Raw genomic sequence first — 27441 nt, forward strand, 5'->3', positions numbered from 1 at the left:
ATGTGCTGGTTGGGTGAGTTGGCCATGCTAAACTGCCCATAGTGTTCAGGGATGTGTAGGTTAGGTAGGTGCAATATTTAAGGGTACATGTAGAGCAATAGGGAAACGGGTCTGGGTGGGTTATTCTTTGGAGGGTCGGTGTAGACTTGTTGGGTCAAAATAACCTGTTTCCATACTGTAGGGATTCTAATATTAGTTCTAGTACTAAAATATGGGTGTTACTGGTAAGGCTAGAATTTATTGCCAATCTCTAACTACTCTTGAGATGCTGTATTCTGGACAATTTCAGAGGGTAGCTCAGAGTTAACCTCATTGCTGTGGGTCTGGTGTCACATTTTGGTCCAACATTAGAAGGGCTTTCCTTTGCTAAAGGAGGAGATTTCAGCCTTTCTTGTTCTAAGACCTCTCACCAGTGTCATAAAAATTCCAAAGCCCTGTGATGTGACAGTATTTACTATGGAATGTTCAGTTATACAACTGCAACACATATATTATTTCTGTTTTACCTTCAAATGTGGAATGTATTGTTGTTATTATGCAATGGTTATGTTAAGATTTGCAGCCTTGTTCAACAAACACCAATGAATATCATGCTCAGTTATGGCCAAGCTGGATTGTTACAGACCTTAGTGGTTTGTCACTATGAGGTTATTAGACGATCTGTATGTGATTGGTAGTTTGTCACTGGGGCGATGAGAGGACTGATGCAGCGCCTGCTTTCAATTGTTCATTGTAAACTCAGCTCTTGAGAGTGAATACTAATTCCTTCTCAAAAAAGTACATAACCAATGATCATAACCCACCAACTAAACAGCAATTCCTGGTTTCTCGCATGCTGTGCGGAGTCTGGAACTAAAGTGTTACCTGCCACTCATCAATCGGTAACCTGAGATTGGAAGATAAAACATTGTGCCCTGGCTACTTTGACATTTGGATATCAACAGTGAAATGATTTGAAATGGGTCTTGGTAAAAGAGTCAGTTGCTGGAGGATACCTGGGATCTGCTGACATTTGGTTGAGGATCCCTGCTCTATTGCTATTAGTAAACCAGAAGGGTCTCTTTATGATGAACTAGCAGTTTTGTGATCATCATTAATTATGTTAACTTTTTGTTCCAAATTTGCCCAATTAGAATTTCTCAGTTACAAAGATTCATGAATCTGGACCAATAATACAAGCCTTTGGATTCCTAATGCAGCAACATTGCGATTTTGCACTATACCCCTAATTGTGAAAAAGGCAACCTCTGAATAGAAAGTTTCGGAGCCATGGTCAAAAGTATTCCTCAAACGCATGCCACACTCACTGTATGTTCTGTCTCAAATCAGTCATATACTGCATCTTACAATGATAGTTTCAAAATTAAATTTTTGATTGAATTAATACTAACTCTTACGGCTGTTCCAAAGTCAAAACATTTGCTCCCTGTTTCCACTGGTTACTTTTGGACTTAGCTCTCGAAATGGAGATCATGTCTTTAGATTTTATAGTTCTGGACAAGGTGAAATAATTTGCCATAGCTATAATTTAGAGTCCTTATAGAATCCTTAGAACAGGAAAAGAGTAATTTTATGATTTAAGCAGTTCCTGGCAAGCCTTTTGTAATGAGTATTATAAAATTCTGTGTTTCTTCTCCCTGCCCCTCACCCCTGTGTTTTCCAGGTTTCTGAGCACAGCATGAGCTGCATGTTGCAGGCGACCAATGTGGCCAAAGGGGATTCTCAACGTTTTGTCCAGTTTGAATGATCACCCGAGATATCATGGATAGCCCACCCAAACTAACAGGGGAAACATTGATTGTGCATCACATTCCCCTCGTTCATTGCCAGGTCCCAGACAGAAAGTGCTGTAGCATGGGCAGAAGACCCAACCCATTCTACCATACCGATTTGGGAATCACAAGAACTACATCACTGCCAGAAAGGGACCTGCTTCAAAAGGACACATTACTATACAGCAGTTTAATTCAGGCTTCTTGTTTACCTCCTGGGGTACCACATGAAACTGAAGGTAGACTACCAGACTCAAAAGAAACCAACATGAGTGAACTGCACAATTCATTAATTTTGAATGAAAATAATGAGCAGGAAAGCTCCAAAAACAGCTCCTTTCATCCACAGAACAGCAACATTAACAATTCACCATTTGTTCTTCACGAACAGCCATTTCACCTTCATGGTGCTGAAAATAGCACAAAACAATGGAGCTCCAATATTAGGCAAGGGATTATTGAAAGTCAAGAGGAACAAACCCATAAGTGTGATGCTAAGAAGTCAAATAGAACCATCACATCAAGACCAGCATCAGCTGACCTAATAGAGCTATCGATATGCAACTGTGCTCATGATAGCACATCAGCCTTATTCTTTGATTGCAACCAAGGGTTGGAGAACACCCAAGATGGATTGTTCAGTAAACAAGATTTACTAGACAGCAGAAAGTGCAGTTGCTCTAGCTTAGATATCCAGCAAAGCAGAAGTTGTGTTTTTTCAGATCAGTCTGAGATAGATAATCAGCATATGACTTACAACAGTGACTCCTCATGTAACAGCTCAGATGGCGTACTGGTCAACTTTACTGCAATCTACAATAAAATGAAAAACCAGTCAAAGTCTAACCTAAGTTCAGATAACATGTCGCATGATTCTTCATATTGCAGCCACTCAGAAATGGGTGCATTCTATTTGGACCTTCATTCGTCACCTAGTGAGCCAAAGAATTCATGTGATATTCACAATGGTGATAATGCCATGCAAACCTGTCTGTGCCACCAGCAGTGTTCACCAGCTGTTGATGACAACTGTAATTCTTACCACCTACCATGTGAAAACTTGCCCTGTTCTTCTGAAAATTCAGATTATACTGCATGTTTTCAAAGTCAAGCAAGATTAGTTGTTGCAACACAAAATTATTACAAATTAGTAACTTGTGACCTATCTTCTCAGTCAACACCAAGCCCTGCAGGGTCTTCAATAACAAGCTGCTCAGAAGATCACGCAAAGAGTACAAGTCCAAGTCAACCTACAGAGTATTACCTCTTCCGGCAACCAGAAGATAAGAATGACATTGATCAATGTTTTCAAGAGAAACCAGCACCGGAGGCCACTGAAGATCTCATTGAAGGTCAAGTGTATGTGAATGTTGCTTCAAATACTTCTGGCAGGCAAAGATCAAGGAGCTATGATCGTAACCTAGATAAGAGCCCATCCCCTAGGTTGGGCTCATTGGAACGCATGTATAGCTGTCCAGGCAAGCTAAGTGACGGTCATACAGGAACATCCCAGAGATCACCACCAAGGCGTGTAACCTCATTTGCTGAAATTGCTCGAACTAGAAAACGAAGTGGGAACTCGCCACCACTCAAAACCAGCGGAGATTCTTCAATTGAGTTCTCCCCGATATTGGAAAATCAGAAAGAAAATAATGTTTTTGTTTATTTAGATGAAGGGCGCTGCCATAATCTGTCTGGCAGGTCCTCCCCAAAAATGGACTTAACAACGACCTGCGCTGCACCTTTTATTCATCGTTTCAATAACAAAAATAGTAATGCAAGTCTGCATGATAGAGCTCACTTTGAAGGGTATGGACCTTGTTACAATGGGGAAGATGGCAGGAAACTAGAATCAGTTAATCCACTCCATCAACAAATTGAAAAGAATGCATCTTTTGACAGCAATACAGAAGGTAAGATAGTGCCAAACTCTGAGAACAGTCTAAAATAACCATTGCATTATATCACTTTTTAATTGTGGGCACTTTGTTGTCATGCCAACTTTCTGGACTTCTATCTTTTTAACATTTTTTTCTTAAACTCCTGTGTTTTGGACTTCCATTTGAAATAAGGGTCAGCACCAAGTACTTGCATGTAAGGTGAAACTGATTAAAACTTCCCTACTTCAACATGTGGATATGGCTTAATTCCAGTATCTATTGGTGTTTCCATATTTGGCCATCTTTTGTTTACCTGTACTAACTCTCTTGTGACCTATTCTTGAGGAAACATTATGTCTTTATTCAATAACTAAATTGAAACTATCTATTCTTTATCCATATGCAATCCATGGCAGTATTTTCTAGATATGAAATTTGATGTAGTTTTACTCTGAGTAGTGGTGGTTGTAACAGAAGTGTTCATGTTCTGAGCAGGTTCATCTCATCTGTTCCTGTAAATCTTCCATCAGTAATCATGCCATGAACATGAAGCCAATGACTCTTTATGCACTTTGCTAATAAGAAACAAGCAGTCTAATGCTAATGTAACTAATAACCGAGAGAAAATGAGTTCAAACCCTTACAGTTATGGAATTTTGAAATTCATTAAAGAGAACTAGAAACCGAATGCTGTTATTAGTATGTCATTTAAAAAAAACGGATTCACTCAGTCCTTTTAGGGAAAGAAACCTTCCAGTATTATCCAGTCGAGCTGACCTTTAATTCCAAGCTTGCCTTATCTTTTATTCATGCTTGCAATGCGGGCGTTGCTGCTGAGCCAGCATTTATTGTCCATTTCTAGTTGTCCTTGAGAATGTGGTGGTGAGCTGTTGTCTTCAGCTAATGTAATCCTTTTTTAAAAATATACTTGTGAGACATGAGTGGTGGCCAGCCAGCATTTATTGCTCATCCCTAGTTTCCCTGAGTGGTGAGCTCGAGAGTGTGGTGCTGGAAAAGCACTGCAGGTCAGGCAGATTCCGAGAGCAGGAGAATCGACATTTCAGGAAAAGCCCTTCATCATTTTCCTGATGAAGAGCTTTGCCCAAAACATTGATTCTCCTGCTCCTCGGATGCTGCCTGACCTGCTGTGTTTTTCCACCATCACATTCTTGACTCTAATCTCCAGCATCTGCAATCCTCACTTTTGTCTTGAGTGGTGAGCTGCCTTCTTTAGTGTCAGAAGACTTACTAAATTGTTCTGGGATTTTGATGCAGCAACATTGAATGGCAATGCATATCCAAGTCAGGATGGTGAGTGGCTGCAGTGATGATGGTGTTCCCAAGTACCTGTTGCCCTTTTCCTTCTGGTGGTTGTGGGTTTGGAAGGTGCAAACTAAGGAGCCTTGGAGAATTTATACAGTGCATTTTATAGCTGTCATATGCTGCTGCTACTGAACATTAGTGGTGGAAGAAATGAAAATTTGTAAATTTTCCAATCAAGTGGACCGTGATTCTGGGGACCTCCTGAAAGAGGCTAAGATGGATCAGCCACATGACACTTTTGGCTGAAGATTGTCATGAAGGTTTCAGTGCTGAAAATGTGTTGCTGGAAAAGTGCAGCAGGTCAGGCAGCATCCAAAGAGCAGGAGAATTGACGTTTCGGGCATCTCCTGCTCTTTGGATGCTGCCTGACCTGCTGTGGTTTTCCAGCAACACATTTTCAGCTCTGATCTCCAGCATCTGCAGACCTCACTTTCTCCTTGAAGGTTTAGGTTACCTTTTTCATGGATGTGCTGGGCTTCCCTATTATTTTTGACTGTTGTGATGTTTATGGACTCCTCTCTTCTAGTGAGTTGTTTAATTTTCCATCACTAGTCATGGCTTGATGTACCAGGACCACAGAACCTAAATTTAATCCATTGGTTGAGGAATCCCTTAGCTCAGTCATTTGCTGCATGTGCTGTTTGGCATGCACGTTGTCCAGCTTTGTAGGTTCATGAGCCATTTTTACTCATGCCTGGCATGCCCTCCTGTATTCTTCATTGAACTAGGGTTCATTTTCTAGTTTAATGGAAGTAGTAGGGTTGATGATATACCAGACCATGAGACTGCATATTGTGTTAGAATATGTATCAAATGCTCCTTATGGTCCGCACCATGTCATGGATGTCCAGCCTTGAGAAATAGGAACAACAGTGGTCCATTCAGCTGTTTCTTAAGTCCACTTTCCTGCCTTTTCTCCATAACACTTGATTCCCCTCCTGACCAAGAATCTGTTTTAGCCTTAAATACATAAAAGGACTCTGCACCCACAACATTCTGTGACAAGGAGTTCCACAACTCTCCACCAGCTGAAAGATGAAATTTTTCTTTATCTCAGTCTTAAATTGGCATCCCTTTATTCTGAGACTGTGCCTTTATGTCCTTTTTCTCCCAGAATGGAAACGTCCTCTCAGAATTTACTTGTCAAGCCCCTTAAAAACCCTATAAGTTTCAATTCCAATGAGTAGAGTCCCCTACCTGGGATCATCCTAGTGAAGTTGCCTCCAATGAAACAGCATCTTTCCTGAAATAAGGGGAACACAGTTGCTCTCAGTTCCTCAGATGTGGTCTCATCAGCACATTATACAGTTGCAGTAAAACCTCTCTACTCATACTCATACCCCTTGAAATAAGGGCCAACATTCCATGAGCCTTCCAATAACATGACAGAAGGTATTCTCAATGTGGAAGCAGGACTTTATTTCCACAGGACTTTGTGGTGGTCCCTCTTAGTTATCCCACCATAGAAAGGTGTATCTGTCACAAGCAGATTGGTGAGGATGAGATCAAGTATGATTTTCCTTCTTGTTGGTTCTCTCACCACCTGTCACAGACTCACTCTCGCAACCATGTTCTGTAGGTCTTAACCACTGTGGTGAGTAGTGGTGCTACTGAGCCACTCTAGGTAGTGGACATTGAAGTACGTTTTGCACCCTTGCTATGTTCGGTGCTTCCTGTTCAACAGGGATGAGAACTGACTCATCAGCTGAAGGGAAGCAGTTCATGGCGATCAGCTATTTCCTTGCCCATGTTTGAACTGATGCCATGCGACTTCGTGTTAATGTTGAGGATTCCGAGGAAAGATTCGTTCCTAAAGTATCATCACCTCCGCTGGGTTTACCTTGCTAGTGGACCAGATCAATGCAGAGATGGCGATGATGTTTTCTGGGTATGACCGTGTGAGACTGTTGCTTGACTAACCTGCAATGTTAGCATTAGCCCCTGGATATTAAAAAGGAAGAGAGTGCAGAGTTGTGTTTGGGTGGTCATTTCTGGTACTGTAGTTGATGCCACATGGTTTATCCAGTTTCATTTCTTTGTTTCATTTCTGGCAGTTGATACAACTAAATGTGTAAGGAAACCAAGACAGAGGAAGTTCAGTTCTGTCAAATTTGAAAGGAGTAAGGTGAGGCTGGATGGCCTCTAGAATAGAATCCCTACAGTGTGGAAACAAGCCATTTGGCCCAACAAGTCCACGCTGACAGCCTGAAGAGTAACCCACCCAGACATATTCCCTTACCCTATTACTCGACATTTTATCCCTCACCAATGCAATTCAACATTCCAGGTTATAGAATCTTCAGGCAAAGTTGGGGAGGGTGGATAAACGGAGGGAGAAACAGTATCTTGCAAGGGTCTTCAAATGAGGCTTTAAAATAAAATGGGGGCAGACATTTGTGGGAGTGTCTTTTTGGCCTACAAACAATCGGTGGTGATAGAGAATTCACTGAAGTGTGTAAAAATAGTAGTAATAAGGTAATAATAATATAAGAGATTTTAACTTCTCCAACATTAATTGGGAAAGCTGTAGTGTAAAGTGTTTAGATAGAGAGGATTTTTTTGAAATACAGAAGTTTTTTTACAAGAACATTTGTAAAGGACAGTGCAGTGCAGGACCTAATTCTGGGGAACAAAACTGGACCCTGAAACTAGAACAAGGTGGCAGTAGGGGAGCACTTTAGTGACAGTAAATACAATGCAGTTTAAGTTTGTAATGGAAAATGAAAAAGAATGTCTGCAAGAAATGGTTTTGGATTGTGGGAAGATAAATTTTATTAAAATAAGGCAGGATCTGGCCAGAGTGTCTCACATGTGGTATTGGAGAAAGTTCTGAAGCAGAGAATTAATCTCCACAACCGCCTAATGAAGGAGCAGCACTCCGAAAGCTAGTGCTTCCAAATAAACCTGTTGGACTATAACCTGGTGTTGTATGATTTTTAACTTTGTCCACATGGGGAAGACAGTTTGGATCAGGGTTAGTCAGCATGGCTTTTCAGAGAGAGTTTGATTGAGTTTTTCAATGAGGTGTCCAAGTGTATAGATGAGGGTAGTATAGTTGATGTAGCTTAGTTTATATGCATTCAGCAGAATCTTTGACAAAGTTTCATATGGGAGGCTGATTAAAAAAGGTAAATGCACGTGGGACCCAGGTAATTTGACAAGTTGGATCCAAAATTGTGGCAGGAGACAGAGGGTGGTGGTAAGAAACTATGGTGGTAAGTCCACTGTGCTGTGGTGTATACCAAGTATCAGTACTAGATCCCTTATTCTTCATGAATTAAAAATGTACAAGAAATATGCTTGAAAATGTGGGGGAGTTATGAGAAAGTTTGTGGATGACATAAATATTGGCTGGGTGGTCAACATTGAAGATGAAGATCTTCGATTACAGGAATATGTGGACTGGTTGGTCAGGTGGGTAGTTGAGTATAAGATGGAATTTAATCCTGAAAAGTGAGGTGATGCACTTTGTGTGCGCCCTTGTCTTGTTACTTTTTTAATGAATGGCAGCTCACTAGGAAGCTCAGAGGAAAGAGGGATCTTGGGGTGGTTAAGGCATATAGGACACTTGCTTTTATCAATGATGGCATAGATTATAAAAGCAGGGAGATTATGTTGGAGCTGTAAAGAACTTTGGCTAGTACTCAGCTGGAGTACTGTGTGCAGTTCTGGTATCACACTGTAGGAAGGATGTGATTGCACTGGAGGGAGTGCAGATGAGATTCACCAAGATTGAGCACCTTAGCTATGAAGAGAAGATGGATAGTCTTGGGTTGTTTTCTATGGAGCAGAGAAGGCTGAGGAGGGACATGACCAGGGTAGATAGGAAGTAGCAGTTCCCCATCGTTTGAAGAATCAGTAACAAGGTCAGTAATTGTAAGGTGAAAGGCAGGAGAATTAGGGGGGATTTGAGGAAAATTCTTTTCACTCAGAGGGTGGTTGAAATCTGGAATGCAGTGCATGGGAGGGTAGTAGAAGTAGGAACCCTCACAATTTTTATAAAGTACTTGGATAAACACTTGAATGTCATAACATACAAAGCTACGGGCTAAATGCTAGATTACTGTAGATAGACTCAGACTCAGGTTAAAGTGCCTCTTCTAAGCTGTATGACGTTAGTCTGAGTGACTAGCAATTAAAACCAATGATTTTCCTTTTCATTTGTGAATGGGATAGCTAGGCCAGCATTTATTCCCACTCCTAATTGCTCAATAAATGATTAAGAATTAACCACATGGCTCCGGGTCTGGAGTCACTTGCTAGTCAGGCCAGGCAAGCACAGTAGTTCCCTTTCTCAAAGAACATTGGTGAACCAAATGGATTTTACGTCAGTATTAGTGAGACTTTAACTTGAGTCCCCAGAACCTTAGTTGGGTCTCTGGATTACTTGTCAAAATGTGTGGTGCTGGAAAAACATAACTAGTCAGACAGCACCTGAGGAGCAGGAGAGTTGATGTTTCGAGCATAAGCTGTTATGTTCGAGCTTATGCTCAAAACGTCAACTCTCCTGCTCCTCGTGTGCTCCCTGACCAGCTGTGCTTTTCCAGAACCGCACTGTTTGATTCTGATCTCCAACGTCTGCAGTCCTCACTTTCTCCTTTCTGGATTACTAGTCCAGTGAAAATTTAAATTGAAATGTTGAATTCTTAACTACCTCCTGAATGCCAGTTCAAACTACAGCTTAACAATGCTTTTGCCAGCAACACCAACTTCCAAGAACAAGTTAATAAATTTTACTTAAAAGTTTAGTCAACAGAATCTGTAGTGAATTAAATTTAGCAAACATCTCAAGATGTTTTTTACAGTGGGATGGGTGATAAGAGAAAATAATTAAAGAAATTAATGACATGCCATGGTTGTTGGAGTGCAGCCCAGGTGACTAAAAGATTGGTTGAAAAGTTACATATTGTGAAGATTTTTATAGATAAGAAGACTGAAGATTTTCAAAGGAGGCTAAAGATTTAGCTAAGCAAATTCAGAAAGTATCGCTGAAATAGTTGACAGCCCCATTCCCAATGTGAGATTAAAAATACCAAAGGCAAAATAAAGGGATAGAAAGTCAGTGTAGATATTAAAGATAGGATAGATGAGATGGTGGAGGGATTTGAAAATTAAGTGCTTTATATTGAAGAGAATGTGACCCATTTCATATTAATGAAGGGTAATCCGAGTCGAAAACTCACGTTAGCCAATTGAATCCTGTGCATGGTAAATCCTGGACATGTCGAAAACTATGCTGAATGAAGGGTGCAAAACCTACAAAGGGTATTGAGGAAACTGAATCTGGAAATGACAAAAACATGAGTAAATGTAGTAGCTTCAGTGAGACTGAGGCAGGGCTGGAGAATGGTAATGTTTCAGGTGTGGAAATAACTGGACCTCTTGTTAAGAGGATCTGCTGTGGGTGTAATAGGATATGAAAATTTACATTGTCTGGTCTGAACAAATCACTGAGAAGATGGTGCCATTTAAAAGGAAATGAATTTTGTGGTAGGAGCAGAAATGTCAGACTTCCTGATACTTTGCCAAAGAAAATCAGAATATTCATTATTTGATTTTGGCATGCAGTCTGATAATGAGGTAATGATGAGGTTGAGGAATGAATTGTAAGGTATTGTGTGGTGTCAGAGGCACATAAGCAGACAACCAGGGATAGTAAGTTATGCCAGTGCAGATGATACCATTTATGATTGTGGCTAGGAGAGTTTTGCTTATGCGTACAGTAGAAGCCAGACTGAAGAGCTTTATGAATCTCAAAAGGGTTGTTTTGAGAGGGTGGAGGAATGGGGAAGAAGGTTAAAAAATCATAGCTGGAATGTGTTAAAGATGAAGGAAGATGAAGTAATTTATATAAGAACAGTGTTTGCTATCTGATGTTTTGCAACATTGTGAACGTCTTCTCGACCCTTGATGTCAAATGAAATTCAGGAAAGCTTTATGTTTTTCCGTGGTATCATTAAGTGGTGTTAATTGCAATTGAGACTCATAGAAAATTGGTTAATAGATAGGAAAAAAAGAGTCTGAAGAAATTTGTCTTTTTCTGAATGACAGCAGTAACTAGTGGGTTACCACAGGAATTGGTACTGGGACCTCAGCTACTCGCAATATATGTTAATAATTTAAATGAGGGAAAGAAATGTAATTTCTGAAAGCTGTAGGGAAGGGTGAGTTGTGACAATACATAAGTGTAGCAGTATAATTTGGACAGGCTGAATAAGTAGGCAAATACATAGGTACAATATAATGTTGGGAAATGTGAGATTATCCATTTTTGGTAACAAAAATAGAAACGTACATTATTATATGAATGACTGACTGACTGTAAATTGTGAGGGGAATGCTCAACAAAACGTGGACGTTCTTGTGCACCATTGACAGAAAGTTAGCGTGCAGGTGCAGCAGGCAGTAAAGAAGGCAAATTGTATGTTGGTCTTCATACTGAGAGGATTCAAGCACCTGAATAAGGATGTCTTGCTGCAGTTTTTACCGTGCATTGGTGAGGCCACATCCGAGTATTATGTGCAGTTTTGGTCTCCTGATCTGAAGAATGATGTTCTTGCTGTTGAGGGAGTGCAGTGAAGATTTACCAAATTAAATCCTGGGATGGCAAGACTGGCATATGAGGGGAGATTGAGTTGCTTAAGATTGTATTCACGAGAGTTTAAAACCATAAGAAGAGGGGATCTCATAAAAACCTATAAAATTCTAACATGACTCGGCTGATTAGATGCAGGAAGGATGTTCCCAAATCAGGGGTCATAGTTCAAGGCTTAGAGGTAAACCTTTACGTCTGAGATGAGGAGAAATTTCTTCACCCAGAAAGTGATGAGTTACTGCCACTGAGGCCAAAACATTGTGTTTTCAGGGAGGACATAGATACCGTTATTGTGACTAACGGAATCAAGGAATATTGGGAAAGGGGTGGTATTAAGGTATTGAGCTCGATGATCACCCATGATCATAATGAATGGTGGAGCAAGTTCAAGCGGTTGAATGGCCTCATGTTTTTGTGAAAGGCAATTTGCATTGTATTATGGTGGCTATATTGTGGGAACATGTAGAACATGAATACTCTTAACAACTAAGTATCAACCGTGTCTGGACTAGAGAATTCCAAAGGTTCATTGCCCACCAGGTGAAGATATTTCTTAACTTGTCAGAAATGGGTAATCCTTATGTTGACAGTATATCCCCTAGTTCCAGTCTCTTCAGATGGGAAAGCAACCTCTCAATATGTACCCTGTCCAGCCCTCTCAAAATCTGTATGTTTCAACAATATCAATCCTCATTCCTCTGAACACCTGAGAATATAGGCCCTTTTTTTGTAACTGTCCTATGTTCCCATCCAGTGAACCTTCCTTGCAAGTATGTGCTTCTTTGCATTAAGTACCAAAACTGTGCACATTGTTCCACATTTGGTCTTCCCAAAGTCTAATATAATTGCAGCAAGACTTCCTTATTCACGCTGTTAACATTTGCCTTCCTAATTCCTTGTTGTACCTGCATGTTAACTTTCTGTGCTTCCTGCACAAGGTCACCCAAATCCCTGAATACAAACACTTACTTCTCACTTTTTAAAGTTAGCTACTTGCAAGAAAGAATGAAAAAACAAAAACATTTTTAAAAGTGAGAAACAAGTTGATGTTCAGAGAGATGTATAGTAAATGCGCATGTAGAGTAAATTGTATATCACCTACCATAGAATTAAACACTACAGAAGACACCTTTCAGCCCAACAAGCCTGCACTGCCAAATAAAACTACTCTTTCCAGTATTTGCCCCATAGTCTTGAATCTTACAACATTTCAAATGCTCAATAAGTACTCGTACTTGTTAAAAGCTGTGAAGTTTCCCACCTCAACAACCTTCTCGGCCAGTGCATCTAGATTCCCCCACCACCCACCAGATGAAAAGAGTTTTCCTCAAATCCTCTCTAAACCTCTTGCCTTTCACCTTAAAATGATGCCCCCTTACTAGTGAGGGGAATAACTGCTTCTTATTCACCCGACCCATGCCCCTCATAATTTTATACATTTCCATCAGGTCCCATCTCAGCTTTCTATTCTCTAAAGAAAGCAACATGAACTAATCCAGCTTTTTTTTTCATAGCTGAACTGCTCCATCTTAGACCACATCCTGTGAATCTCCTCTGCATTCTCTCTAGTGCAATCACATTCTTCCTATAGTGTGATGGCTAGAATTGATTAGGCGACAGCTGGAGTACTATGTACTAAATTTTGTACAGCTATAACATAATCTCCCTGCTAATCTGATTTATATCATGACTGATAAAAGCAAGTGTCTGGTATGTCATCTTAACTACACTATTCATCTGTCCTGTTGCCTTCAGGAATCTGTGGACAAACTGTAAGTAATCTAATCTAATCCAAGATCCCTGTATCCCTCTGAGTTTTTAGTGGCCTACCATTTATTGAGTACTCCATTGTTTTGTTGCTTCATCCAAAGTGCATCACCTCACACTTTTCAGCATTACCTCCTTCCTTGATTTATCTTTACTACCTTTTTTGAAAAGTGGAACCACATTAGCTGTCCTCTAGTCTATAAGATCATAAGAAATAGAAAAAAACAGTAGACAGTTTGACCCCGGAATTGCAAAACCTGTGCCCATGTCTCCCCCCTCACCTCCGTCCAAGGCCACAAAACTGCCTTCCGCATCCATCAAAGTTTCTCCTGCACTGGGGGAGACTGAACACCCTCTCGCAGAGCACTTCAGAGAACATCTCCTGGACACCTGAACCAATGAACCCTACTGCCCCTTGGCTGAATATTTCAACTCCCCCTCCCACTCTACCGAGAACATGCAGGTGCTGGACCTCCTCCATCGTCACTCCCTCACCACCTGACATATGGAGGAAGAACGCCTCATTTTCTGCCTTGGGACCCTTCAACCCCATGGAATCAATGTGGGCTTCACAATGCTGAACAAAGAGATCTTGGAGTGCAGGTTCATAGCTCCTTGAAAGTGGAGTTGCAGATAGATAGGATAGTGAAGAAGGCGTTTGGTATGCTTTCCTTTATTGGTCAAAGTATTGAGTACAGGAGTTGGGAAGTCATGTTGCAGCTGTACAGGACGTTGGTTAGGCCACTCTTAGTATATTGCGTGCAATTCTGGTCTTCTTCCTATCGGAAAGATGTTGTGAAACTTGAAAGGGTTCAGAAAAGATTTACAAGGATGTTGTCAGGGTTGGAGGATCTGAGCTACAGGGAGAGGCTGAACAGGCTGGGGCTGTTTTCCCTGGAGCGTTGGAGGCTGAGCGGAGACCTTATAGAGGTTTACAAAATTATGAGGGACATGGATAGGATAAATAGACAAAGTCTTTTCCCTGGGGTCGGGGAGTCCAGAACTAGAGGGCATAGGTTTAGGGTGAGAGGGGAAAGATATAATAGAGACCTAAGGGGCAACTTTTTCACACAGAGGGTGTTACGTGTATGGAATGAGCTGCCAGAGGATGTGGTGGAGGCTGGTACAATTGCAACATTTAAGAGGCATTTGGATGGGTATATGAATAGGAATGGTTTGGAGGAATATGGGTTGGGCGCTGGCAGGTGGGACTAGATTGGGTTAGGATATCTGGTTGGCATGGACAGGTGGGACCGAAGGGTCTGTTTCCATGCTGTACATCTCTATGACTCTACGACTCTTTTCCATTTAAATATTATTCTGTTTTTTTATTCTCCCTCCCAAACTGAACAACTTTATACTTCCTGCATCTTACCAACTTTTTGTCCACTTTCTTAACCTATCAGTATCTTTTTGTACCCCTCTTGCAAGCTATCTTTCCACCTATTTTTGTGTTGTCTGCAAATTTGGCTAAAGTATTCCACTCCCTGCTGGGAGCATCCATCTTATGGCCCAATGCTTTCTGTGTCTTCAAAACAGTTTATTTTTCCACCTTCTGTTGGGCAGAAGGGCCTGTTTCTGTGCTGTAAATTGTGTTCCTCAGGGTGATGTCCTTCACCTAATCATCTTCAGCTGCTTCTTCATCAATGACCTTCTCTCCATCATTAGGTTGGAAGTGGGGATGTTTGTCGATGATTAGGACCATGAAACTGAAGCAGTCCATGTTAGAATGTGACAAGACCTGATAATATCCACACTTTGGCTGACAAGTGGCAAGCAGTATTTGAGCCACACAATTAACACAGAGTCATAGAGTCCACATATGAACCACCCTCTGTGTGAAAAGAGATGTACAGCATGGAAACAGATCCTTCGGTCCAACCTGTCCATGCCGACCAAATATCCCAACCCAGATATCTAGTCCCACCTGCCAGCACCTGGCTCGTGTACCTCTAAACCCTTCCTATTCATATACCTATCCAAATGCTTTTTAAATGTTGCAATTGTACCAGCCTCCACCACTTCCTCTGGTAGCTCATTCCATACACGTACCACCTTCTGTGTGAAAATGTTGCCCCTTAGGTCTCTTTTATATCTTTCCCCTCTCACCCTCAACCTATGCCTTCTAATTCTGGACTCCCCCACCCCAGGGAAAAGACTTTGTCTATTTATCCTATCCATGCCGTTCATGATTTTATAAACGTCTATAAGGTCACCCCTCAGCCTCCGACACTCAAGGGAAAACAGCCCCAGCCTATTCAACCTCTCCCTATAGCTCAAATCCTCCAACCCTGGCAACATCCTTGTAAATCTTTTCTAAACCCTTTCAGGCTGTGACCCTACCAATACAAAGCAATCTAACCACCACCCCTTGACATTCAATGGTATTACCATCACTGAATCCCCTACTATCGGCATCCTGGGGGTTACCATTCACCAGAAACTCAACTGGACTTGCCTCATAAATAGAGTGGCTGCAAGAGTAGGTCAGAGACTAGGAATAATGTAGTGAGTAACACAAGTCCTGATTCCCCAAAGTCTATCATAGCGTCCTAGTCATACAGCACAGAAACAGACCCTTCAGTCCCACTTGTCCATGTTGACCAAGTTTTGTAAAGTAATCTAGTCCAATTTGCCTGCATTTGACCCATATCCTCTAAGCCTTTCCTATTCACTTACCTGTCCAAATGTTTCTTAAATGTTGTAACTGTAGCTGTATCTACCACTTCCACAGGCAATTCCACATATGAACCACTCTCTGTGTGAAAAAGTTGCCTTTCAGGTTTCTTTTAAATCTTTCACTTCTCACCTCAAAAATATACCCTCTCGTATTGAACACCCTACCCTAGGGATAAGACCTTTGCTATTCACTTTATTTTTGCTCCTCATGTTTTTATCAATCTCTGTAAAATCACCTCTCAACCTCCTACACTGCAGTAAACAAAGTCCCCACCTATCCACCTATCTTTATAACTCAAATCCTCGAACCCAGTCGTATCCTTTTAAATCTTTTCTGACCTCACCAATTTAATACTATCCTTTCAATAGTGGGGCAACCAGAACTATACACAGTACTCCGAAAGTGATCTCATCAACATCCTGCACAATCGCAACATGATGTGTCCCAATTCCTATACTCTGTGGTATGAGTAATGAAGGCAAGTGTGCTAAATGCCTCTTAACCATCCTGTCTACCTGTGACGTAACTTTCAAAGAACTACGTACCTGAAACCCTTGGTCTCTGCATTCGACAACACTACCCAGGGCCATAACATTAACTATATAAATTCTGCTCTTGTCCATCTTTCCAAAAGGCAACAGCTTGCTTTTATCCAAATTAAACTCCACTTGCCACTCCTCAACCCACTGGTCCAATTGATCAAGTTCACTTTATAATCTTCGCTGTCGACTATACCACCAATTTTGCTGTCATCCGCAAATGTACTAACTCGGATTTGGATGAGAATTTATGAAGCATTTATATGAATGACAAACTGAAAATGTGTTGCTGGAAATACGCAGCAGGTCAGGCAGCATCCAAGGAGCAGGAGAATCGACATTTCGGGCATGAGTCCTTCTTCAAGAACGATACTCATTCCTGAAGAAGGGCTCATACCCGAAACGTCGATAGTCATTCCTGAAGAAGGGCTCATGCCTGAAACGTTGATTCTCCTGCTCCTTGGATGCTGCCTGACCTGCTGCGCTTTTCCAGCAGCACATTTTCAGCTCTGATCTCCAGCATCTGCAGTCCTCATTTTCTCCTATGAATAACAAACAACAGGGGACCCAGCACCGATCTCTGCAGAACTCTGCTGGTCACAGGTCCCCAGTCTGAAAACAGTCACAAGTCAGGACTGTGATAGAATACTCCTCACTTGTCTGGATAGGTGCATCTGAAAAACACTCAAGAATCTCAATCACACCCGGACAAAGCAGCCTGCTTCTTTAGTACATGCATCCACTCCTCCACCACTGATGCTTAGTGGCAGCAGTATGTACCATCTACAAGATGCATGGCAGAAATTCACCAAGGATCCTTTGACAGCCTGTCCAGCAGATACATGGGAACACCACCATCTTCAAGTCTCTCCCATGCCATCGTGACTTGGAACTATATTGCTATTCCTGCAGTGTCACCAGGTCAAAAAATTGGAATATCCTTCCTCGTAGCATCGTGGGTCAACGTACAGCACATGGAGTGCAGCATTCAAGAAGGCATCTCACCACCACCACCTGCAATGAACATTAAATGCTGGCCAGCCAGTGATGCCCAAATCACATGAGTGAATTTTGAAAATTGCATTATTTGTTGTGCTGCTAGCAGAGCTACTTGGAATAGAACCATTCATTTCCACCACTTAATTGTGGTACTCTACCTTCTTAATGCCCACTTCATCATGATGTGGATTCTCTTGCCCAAGTTTCTCTTGCCTCAATTTCTCTTGATGCCTTTTCAAAGGTAACCACTGAAGGTACATTATATGGAGCTAGTTGGTAATTATTGCTTTTGTGTAGTTTGTAAGGTGCTATCTGGCCCAAATGCAACCTTCTCTCAGCATTGGAACTGTCTGTTGAATATTAACTGTATGCAATGTTGTATTTCTTTTTTAATTTGACTGTGCTCACATTGAGAACATAACACACAAGGATAGACGTGGAATTGTCATTTTCAGCCTTGTTTTAGTTTTGCTATGTTGAATCAATTTTTCCTTGCACTTTATCTTTATCTTCTTTTAACTGTTGCTTCTTCTGTAACTCCTGTTAAATAATGCATTTCTAAAATAACTCATGTTTCTGACACTTAGAAGAAGCAGTCTACCTGTCTTGCTTTATCTGATGTTTTTGCTTTCATTCATCTGATCCGTCTGTTCTTTGTCTACTCATGGTAATGTAGGTGGTGGATCAGAAGCCAATGCAGTTATCCGTTACAGTAAAGAACAACGCCCAACTACATTGCCTATTCAACCATTTATTCTGCACCACCCATTGAGCAAACAGATTCCCAGGGTTCGTCCACTACAGAACCATAGTGCATCTTCTGTTTCATATATGTACAGTATTCCAAGTAGTCAGCTGACAACAAATGGACATTCAAGTGGTACATCTAGTTCTTCTGGTGGTATGGTGTCATTGGAAAATATAGCGACAGTAGGCAAGTCACAGAATGGATTCAGTGCAGATGAGAATGAGAAACAGAGGAACTCTTCTCCCATAAATGAGTACTGTTCACAGAGGCCTGTACCAGATGCAATTAGGCCATCACCATTGGGCAGTTACTCACCAGTGAAAAATGAAGCATCTATCTTGCAGAGTGGAAATTCATCATCTGCTGTGTCACCAGAAAGAAATTATGGAATCCACCCCCCAAGAAGTCGATCATGTCCTTTATCTGCAAATCTCGTTTCAGTTCAATCTTCCCCAGTAAAAGGTGCTGTTTCACCCATCAAAACTCATCTTCAACATATTAGAGATGAAAGAAAGAGTCCTAAGGAAGCTCCAAAGAAAGAACAAGGGAATTTTCAAACTGGACAGAGCTCCAGCTGTTGTTCCCATCAAATTGTATTGCCAATATCTGCTAATGTAACAGGAAATGGTGTCAGCAGCCATCTGGAACATCACAAGGAAAACCAAGGCAGAAGTGGAAAAGCAGCACTACTTAACCATGTGGCATCAGGCTTCACATCTGGTAAACACTGACTTATTTTGTTAAAAATAACTAAATGGATTGGAGCTATAATTGCCATAATCTGAAATGTTTCATTGACTGCGAGGGTATATTGCTTGTGATCAGTAATGTAATTGGATTAGATTTCACCTCTGTTCAACCTCACACTACTTGCTGAAAGAAGCAAGATTTCATACAAGGAAAATAGAAAATCAAGATCTAGGCATTATTAAATTCTAGTAATAGGCATTTTCTTTCTCTTGTCCTGATTTTTCACTCTGATATTCACATTAGCACATCATGTTGGTTGCTTCCTCATTTGTAGAATTAGATTGCCTAGTTCATGGACGTCTTTATAGACTCTTGTTGAGAAGATCAAAGAAGTGATGTTTAAAGGTATCAACCATATGCTGGCGGAAGTATTCCAGAATACTAATGGCAATTGTAGCTCACCTACTTGCAGAAATTTTATGATTCTAATTGGGCAGCACGGTGGCTCAGTGGTTAGCACTGTTGGCTCACATTGCCAGGGACGAGGGTTCAATTCCATCCTTAGACGACTGTATGTATAGAGTTTGCACATTTTCCCCATGTCTGAGTAGGTTTCCTCCAGTTGCTCCGTTTTCTTCCTGCAGTCCAAAGACGTGCAGGTTAGAATGGGGGGTGGGCCTGGGTGAGATGCTGCTCAGAGAGTTCATGTGGACTTGATAGGCCCAATGGCCTGCCTCCACATTGTAGGGATTCTATGATTCTAATCGGTATTAAAATCTGGAAGGAGCCTCACTTCTGCAAGCAAAGAGGCAAACCAAAATTAAAATACAGGTTAATGAAAATTAAATTCTTATTACATGGTAGATTTGGTTTTCCAGTCATTGGAATAGGATCTTTTGAAAGAAAAATACTTGAAATGAGGAAAGGCAAGTCAAGTGAAGTTTTTTAAACTTGAGTTAAAACAATGTTATGAGTGTACCAATAACTTCAGATTAGGAAGCTATGTAGTCATTCTATAAACTTGAACAATATCCTATAGTTATGTTTTCTAATGAAATTGTGATTTTATAGTTTTAATACAAAATCTTGGAGTAGAATATTTTGAATATTATATGAGCATTCTTGAATGTGCGTTTAAATCACAAAAGCTTTCTGACTCTTCTAAGTTTTTCATCTACTGTACTTTCTAGCTAATCACATTGCACCTCTGACACTCAAATGGAGAGAATATCGCAGAAGAAATCCCCTTGGTCATGACCGTATAAAAGAATTTGGCTGTAATTTGGAGCCTAAACAGTCAGGTCCTGGGATGATCAAGAAGAAAACATATCTGGAATTTTCTGGCAAAAGTGGTGTTAGCCATATTCGCTCAAGGCTATATGGTGCAGTTTTGTTTCATGCTTCTGGAATATATAGCCATATAGTTTGTAAAACTATTTTAATCTTATTTATTTCTTGATATCTTTTGCCCAAGTACCTTTGCTTAATACATTTCCACTGTACTTTTCTTTCTGTCTACTACTTTTGGCTGTTGAAAATATCAGTTTGGAGATATATATATAGCTACATTGTGATTTTCGAACCAGGAAGAAGAAATATTTTTAATTTAAAAGAAAACAATATGACTGCTGGTTTGTGTGTTAATATGGATGGCATTTAGGTAAGAATTAAGTTCTGTAAGATGTTACTGGGCATTCATTTAACAATAATTACAGTATCAGCACAGGGCAAACAAGTGGCTCAATAGCAGATGTGCCAATATACGACTTAAGACATAGATGCATTGTCATGCACCCTTAGATATACAATTCCAAGTTGAAACACAAAGGAAGGAATTCCCCAAAGACATTAAGATAATTATCAAGTAGGCCAATTTTGGTAGTTTTGATATCATTCCTAATCCTCAGTTACAGGCTGTTAGTGATGAATGATTAGGGAAAAAACATACTTTTGCTCCCCCTCAGTCAAAGAATAATTAGAGAAAGGGGCATATCTGTTGCAATAATCCACCAGCAAGCAGAAATTCCTTCTGATACTAAATGCGGTTAATAGCATTTCTGCTAGCCACATTTGCCAAGTGCAGATATCTTTTTCAGGTAATTGGCACAAAACATTCATTTGATCATTGAATTCCATTTCAAAGACACTGCTCATGGAATACGTTCAGTGGCACCTGTTTCAGGCAGTTGCCAGACGAACAGTGGTTTTTCTTAAAGTACACCGGAGCACTATATCTGGCTAGAGACAGTATATGGGAAGTAGAAGGTTTATTGTGAAGCATTATTAGTCTGCCCTTTATGACATTCTGTTTTTTTTTACATTTTTCACAAAGTTAAAGCTTAGCGTCAGTTCACAAACATACATGAGAAATCATGGGCAAAGACTGGCTGTTGTATTGACAACTGCTATTAGAAATTGTTTGTATACAATGACTCTCATTTCCAATGCTACATGCCCACTATTTCCATGCATTACTTCTATTCCTCATGTAGGGTAGTGGGTATCATGATAAGACCATTCATATGCCAGATTGAAATGTGGATAGACAGATCATGCTTTGTTGCTAAGCTTTAATGAAATGGTCTTTCTTTGAAACACAAGCATGCAATGTTGCAGATTTGGTTTTGACCATAAAACAGAAGTTTCTTACTCAAAACAAATGAAGATAAAACAGAATAAACCAAACTATTTATCGAGAATACAAGTTTAAAGATTTCAAAACCTGTGGTAAACTACAATCTTGATAATCCCACAGTACCCATTTATAAAATTCAAAGATGAGAGTGAGAATTCCCTTCTTTGTTAGACATCGGGTTTGACATAGCTGTGGCTGTAAATCTGATCACTTCTTCCTTAGATTCTGCAATATCTTAGCTTCAAGTAAGCCTTTCAAGGTTTTAGCCATAAACTTCAGATTTGGAACTTTAAAACTAAATTCCTTATACTGAGGAAATCTATTTCTTAACCACTTTAAACTATTAGACCATAAGATATGGGAGAATAGACATAAATACAGCAGAATTAGGCTATTCAGCCCATTGAGTCTGCTCTGTTATTTGATCATGGCTGATATGTTTCTCAATCCCATTCTCCTGCCTTCTTGACCCAGTCAAGAACCTATCTACCTCTGTCTTAAATTCACTTAATGACTTAGCCTCCATAGCAATTGCAATAATGAGTTCCACAGATTAGCCACCCTTTGGCTGAAGAAGTACCTCCTCACTGCCAGCATTCTCGAAGATCCATCCCAGCCTGGCAATATTTTTCTACAACCTCTACATTCGGAGATAGCACAGAAGCCTGAACACAAGCACTAGCCGGTTTTATAACAGTTTCTACCCTACTGTTGTCAGAATACTGAATGGACTCACAAACTCTTAACATTTGCCTGTACTTTTGTTTTTGGTGCTGCTTGCCTATTATTTACCTATCCAAGCAACTTAATATATAATCTGCCTGTATTACTTGCAAGACAAAGCTTTTCACTGTGCCTTGGTACATGTGACAATAAATTCATTTCAATTCTAAAGAGTTGTCTCTTCACTCTGAGGCTGAGTGTTCAGGCCCTAGTCTCTCCTACTAATGGCAACATCTTTTCCACATCCACTCTATCTAACCTCTCAGTATTCTGTAAGTTTCAATCACATACCCCCCATCGTTCTAAACTCCATTGACCACAGATCCAGATTCCTCAACAGCACATCATATTATAAGTTCTTCATTCCCGCAATCACTCTTGTCACCCTGCTCTTGGCCTCCTTCAATGCCAGCTCATCCTTCCTCAGATACCATGCCCAAAACTGTTCACAATATTCCAAAGTCAGAAGTCACACTACGCCAGGTTATGGTCATAGTCATAGAGATGTACAGCACAAAAATAAACTCTTTGGTCCAACTCTTCCATGCCGACCAGATATCCTAACCTAATCTAGTCCCATTTGCCAGCACTTAGCCAATATCCCTCCTATTTATGTACCCATTCAGATGCCTTTTAAATGCTGTAATTGTACCAGCCTCCACCACTTTGTCTGGCTTATTCTATACACGCACCACCCTCTGTGTGAAAAAGTTGCCCATTCTGTCCCTTTTATTTCTTTCTGCTCTCACCCTAAACCTATGCCCTCTTGTTCTGCACTCCCCCACCCCAGGATCGAGAGTGTGTAGTTGGAAAAGCACAGCAGGTCAGGCAGCATCCAAGAAGCAGGAAAATGGATGTTTCGGGCATTAGCCCTTGAGGGAAAAGACCATGTCTATTTACTCCATCCATACCCCTCATGATTTTATGAAGCTCTATAAGATCATCCCTCTGCCTCCGACACTCCAGGGAAAACAGCCCCAGCCTATTCAGCCTCTCCCTAATGCTCAAACCCTCCAACTCTGGCAACATCCTCGTAAATCTTTTCTGAACCCTTTCAAGTTTCACAACATTCTTCCTCTAGGAGGGTCCAACAGATTTACTTGAAATTAAAAGCTTTTGAAGAGCTCCTCCTCACCTGATAACCTGTTGGACTTTAACCTGGTGCCATGTAATTTCTGACCTTGTCCACCCCAGTCCAACACTGGCATCTCCACATCACTATTCCAAATGCATCTGACCAGAGATTTATATCACCTCAATATTACTTTTTTGCTGTTGTTTTCTAGCCGTATTGAAATGAATGCTGGTATTGCACTTGCTTTCCCAACTGCCAACTGAATCTGTATGTTAACCTGGACAGAATCTTGATCTGGGACTCGCATGTCCCTTTGTGCTTCAGACTTCTGAAGTCTTTCCCGATTTAGATAATAGTCTTCACCTCTATTCTTGTTACCAAAATGTATAACCTCACACGTTCCCATATTGTATTCTATCTGCCACTTTTTTTGCATTCTGCTAGCCTGTCAAAGTCCTTCTGCAGCCTCTCTGCTTTCTCAACCCTACCTGTCCCTCCATCTATCTTTGTATCCTGCACAAACTCATCAATAATACCCTCAATTTCTTCATCCATATCTTTGATATATAATGAGAATTGTTGTGGTCCCAACAAGGACCCTGCAGAACTCCATTAGTCACTGGCTGCCATCCTGAAAAGGCCCCTTTAATCCTACTCTTTGCTTTCTGCCTGCCAGCCAGTCCTCTATCCATGCCAGTACCTTGCCCCTAATACTCTGGGCTCTTCTCCTATTTAGCAGCACCTGTGTGGCTCCTTCTCAAAGGCCTTCTGGAAATTCAGATACATCACATCTACTGGCTCTCCTTTGTTTCACTTGCTTGTTAGCTCCTCAAAGAATTTTACTAGTTTTGGCACTCAGCTCTATTTTACCATGCACTTTCAAGAAGTCCGCAATCTCATACGTATTAATGGACTGTCAACTCTTATCAAGACTAAGGTCAGGCTGACTGGCCTATAGTTTTTGGTCTTCTGCCCCTCTCTGTTTTTAAACAGGGCTGTTAGATTATCTTCGTAGGAGCAAATGTTTTCCATCAATATCTTTTATCAAGATTTTGCCAAATACCAAACTGAAACCTAGAAGATTTTTCCCCAAGTTAGAAGAGCTTTCCTTAATCAAAAGATTAAAACAATCAATCTATAACCTTCCAAACTAAAAGGCCAATGCATTTTTTTAACGAGCAAATGAAATAAACATACTCCCAATGAAAGCAAAATTCTATTATACATCAGAAACTATCTCTTTCATACTGTCTTTAATAGGAATCATCTTGGCTACAGGGTTACTTAGAAGTTAAGCATTGAACCCCTTCAGACACACAGACCAAACCCATATGCTATTAGCTCAAATCCAAAATCTAAAATAAATTATCTTAAAATATATACTGTTTACTATATACACTTCTTATGTAACATAGATGAAATCAAAGATCTTGGTCCAACTTGGGAGAAACATCTCCAAAGTTCTATGATCCTTGAAGCAATTGGGCAAACCCTAGGAGACCGAGTGACAATCCGCAATAATCAAAATGCCTCCAAAATGCTCAGCAGCACCTTCTGAAGTGCTGGTTAAAATGACAATAAATGATGGCTTTGCCAGTGTTGCCCATATTCCATGATTGACTTTACAAAAGTATTGAGCTGAAAATATGTTGCTGGAAAAGCGCAGCAGGTCAGGCAGCATCCAAGGAGCAGGAGAATCACCGTTTTGGGCATGAGTTTACAAAAGTATTGGCCAGCTTTCATAACTTGTATTTATGTCTCCCACCCTTTCTAAATTGTCCAGATCAAGTAGCAAGCCATATAGATGGAGGTTATTCCTTCCATTATTAATGATTTAAACTAAAATTGACCATCTACAAGTCAGAAATCATCAGTCACAGTGTGGTGGAATACTCTTCACTTGTCTGTTGAAGGTGCTCATCCAGTCATGAACCTTGATACAATTGGCATCTAATCCTCCACCACTACTGACAGTAGTGTGAGCCAACGGGCTAAAGCTTATGTAAGAGCACATACTGAATGTTACTACCACCTGGAAGAACAGACTCAGCAGGCACATGTGAACAGCACTGCCCTCTGCAGTTCAATAGCAGAGCTCACCACCTCCTACTTGAAAGTTATGCAAGGCAGGCAATAAATATTGGCACTGCCAGCAGTATCCACATCCCATGAATTAATTTGACATGAATGAACAAAACAAAATTATCTCCTCTAGTTCAACTTGGATTTTATAATGTCTGTGCATTACATTCAGGTAATTTCCCCAGTGCCTTTATGCAGATCATTACTAATGTGAAAAGGTACAGCCCTCAGAAATATCATGAGCTTAAAAGTTTTGTGTAGCCAATTAAATGAGTGGGTAAAACAGGCAATTTCAGATGTCAGTGAATTCTGGAATTGGGTGTGGGATGCAAGGAAATGTTGAAGAATGTTTGAAAAAGTATTAGTATTAAAATGCATTTAATTTAGTGATGGATTAAATAATATGATCTCCCTTTTTGTAGGCCAATCTGTGAAGCAACTTCAGAACTATTACAGTGATTTCTTTCCGGATTATTTTTCACTGGCTGAGAAACCCCCAGCTGAATTCTGTTTATCACCTGATGGAACCACAGAAAGTATCTCCATAGATTTGCTACAGAAAAAAGGTAAAATTTAGATTTTGACATCAACCATGTTGTATGCACATTATTGAAGGCAGAGTTGTCTTAACTTCAATATTTTCAAGATTAATATGTTTTGAATCTATTATCAAAGTGTATCACTCACTCAGCTGACCAGATACCAAAAGTTTACATGTTAAGCATTTCCTGTGATCAATCAGTTGCACTAATATTAGGAAAATAATTTCTCTACTAGTGCAAGAATGAACAATCTTAATCCCATTGAATTTTCATTCAAATGATTACAAATTAAATTCTGTGAACATTGTGGAATACAGTATATGAAACATTTAAATTTGTTTACTTTTAGGCTGATGTGTTAATAATTACAGTATATTTTTAATGAATGGCACCACTGACAGCCAAAATATTTCATGTGGTACGAAGGAAGGAATTACTATAAATCATGTGGATTGAAATTTTCTAACTCATTCGGTTTGTGAACTTGTCACGTTTAAACTTAGTGCAGCATTTGTCACTTTTTTTTCTGTTCCAAATTATATTTAAAGTTTTTTTTAAATGTAGTATAACAGTTGTCAATATAATATCCACTGTAGTGCTCATCCAACTTTATTATGGCAGGTCTTGTTAAGGCTGTGAACACTGCCGTTGATCTAATTGTAGCACACTTTGGAACAAGCCGAGATCCTGGTGTCAAGGTAAGGTGATTAATGTGTCTGTGTTCTGATTTGATTTGAGTAGTCATATGTTTGGATTCCATTTTGTAGTTTGTTTCAACAAAAAGAACTAGAAAAAAATCTAACAGTGATGTTTTATCTTTTCTGCCAGCAATTTGTTTTCAACCTTACAACCTTTTCTAGAATGTAGCAGAGAAGTGATTGTTTGCTGGGGTGAATTAACTAAATCTTTATTGTTGCTGAGGAGAATCATCACATTGTTTGCACCTGTAATCTCTGATGTTTGGGTAAATCTTTCCATGGCTCATGGTGGATAGAGCTTCTCCAGCAGTATGTGTGCATAAAAATATTAGGTTTTTGACTTTGTGTTCACTATCTCTAATTTTGACTGAGTCCTTTGTTGAGTCTATGGGAAACTTGACTTATGTTTTGATTCAGTAGACCCTGATGTGAGTACAGGGAAGATTTGTGAAAACATTAGAAACCTTGACAAATGAAGGATATTTGCTGGAGATGTCATCTTAAAATATGTCCTTTGTAGTACTTTAACTCCTGGAGTACAAGGACAGACAAATGTACTGCCCTTGGCCATACTGCTACATTTGACGATAACCAGGAGCAATTGTCATCTTTTAGAAGCTGGTTAAAGAAAGACTGATCTAATCTTGCTGTTATTCATTACCTATGACTGTGGTCATATTTGTTATATAAACA

General features: G+C 40.2%; 1 protein-coding gene and 1 long non-coding RNA gene across 8 annotated transcripts in view; one reads left to right on the plus strand and one right to left on the minus strand.

Moving 5' to 3' along the window:
* The window catches only part of rusc2 (RUN and SH3 domain containing 2), a 134476-nt gene that overhangs the window by 70417 nt on the left and 36618 nt on the right, over nt 1-27441 (plus strand). For 5 of the 7 annotated variants that reach the window (XM_060822545.1, XM_060822587.1, XM_060822582.1 and 2 more), the window contains 5 exons: nt 1664-3685; nt 18232-19023; nt 20184-20375; nt 25931-26074; nt 26672-26748. In XM_060822545.1, the coding sequence (XP_060678528.1) occupies nt 1744-3685; nt 18232-19023; nt 20184-20375; nt 25931-26074; nt 26672-26748 (3147 nt within the window). In that variant the 5' untranslated portion in view covers nt 1664-1743. The remainder of the gene's footprint in view (nt 1-1663; nt 3686-18231; nt 19024-20183; nt 20376-25930; nt 26075-26671; nt 26749-27441) is intronic. The other 2 variants (XM_060822592.1, XM_060822606.1) reach the window with 2 other exon arrangements.
* Nucleotides 1-27441, minus strand: part of LOC132810025 (uncharacterized) — an 88752-nt gene that overhangs the window by 47814 nt on the left and 13497 nt on the right. The gene's annotated exons all lie outside the window — the stretch shown is intronic.

This window comes from Hemiscyllium ocellatum, chromosome 1 (assembly GCF_020745735.1).
Source record: "Hemiscyllium ocellatum isolate sHemOce1 chromosome 1, sHemOce1.pat.X.cur, whole genome shotgun sequence".
In the NCBI taxonomy this organism is placed as follows: Eukaryota; Metazoa; Chordata; class Chondrichthyes; order Orectolobiformes; family Hemiscylliidae; genus Hemiscyllium; species Hemiscyllium ocellatum.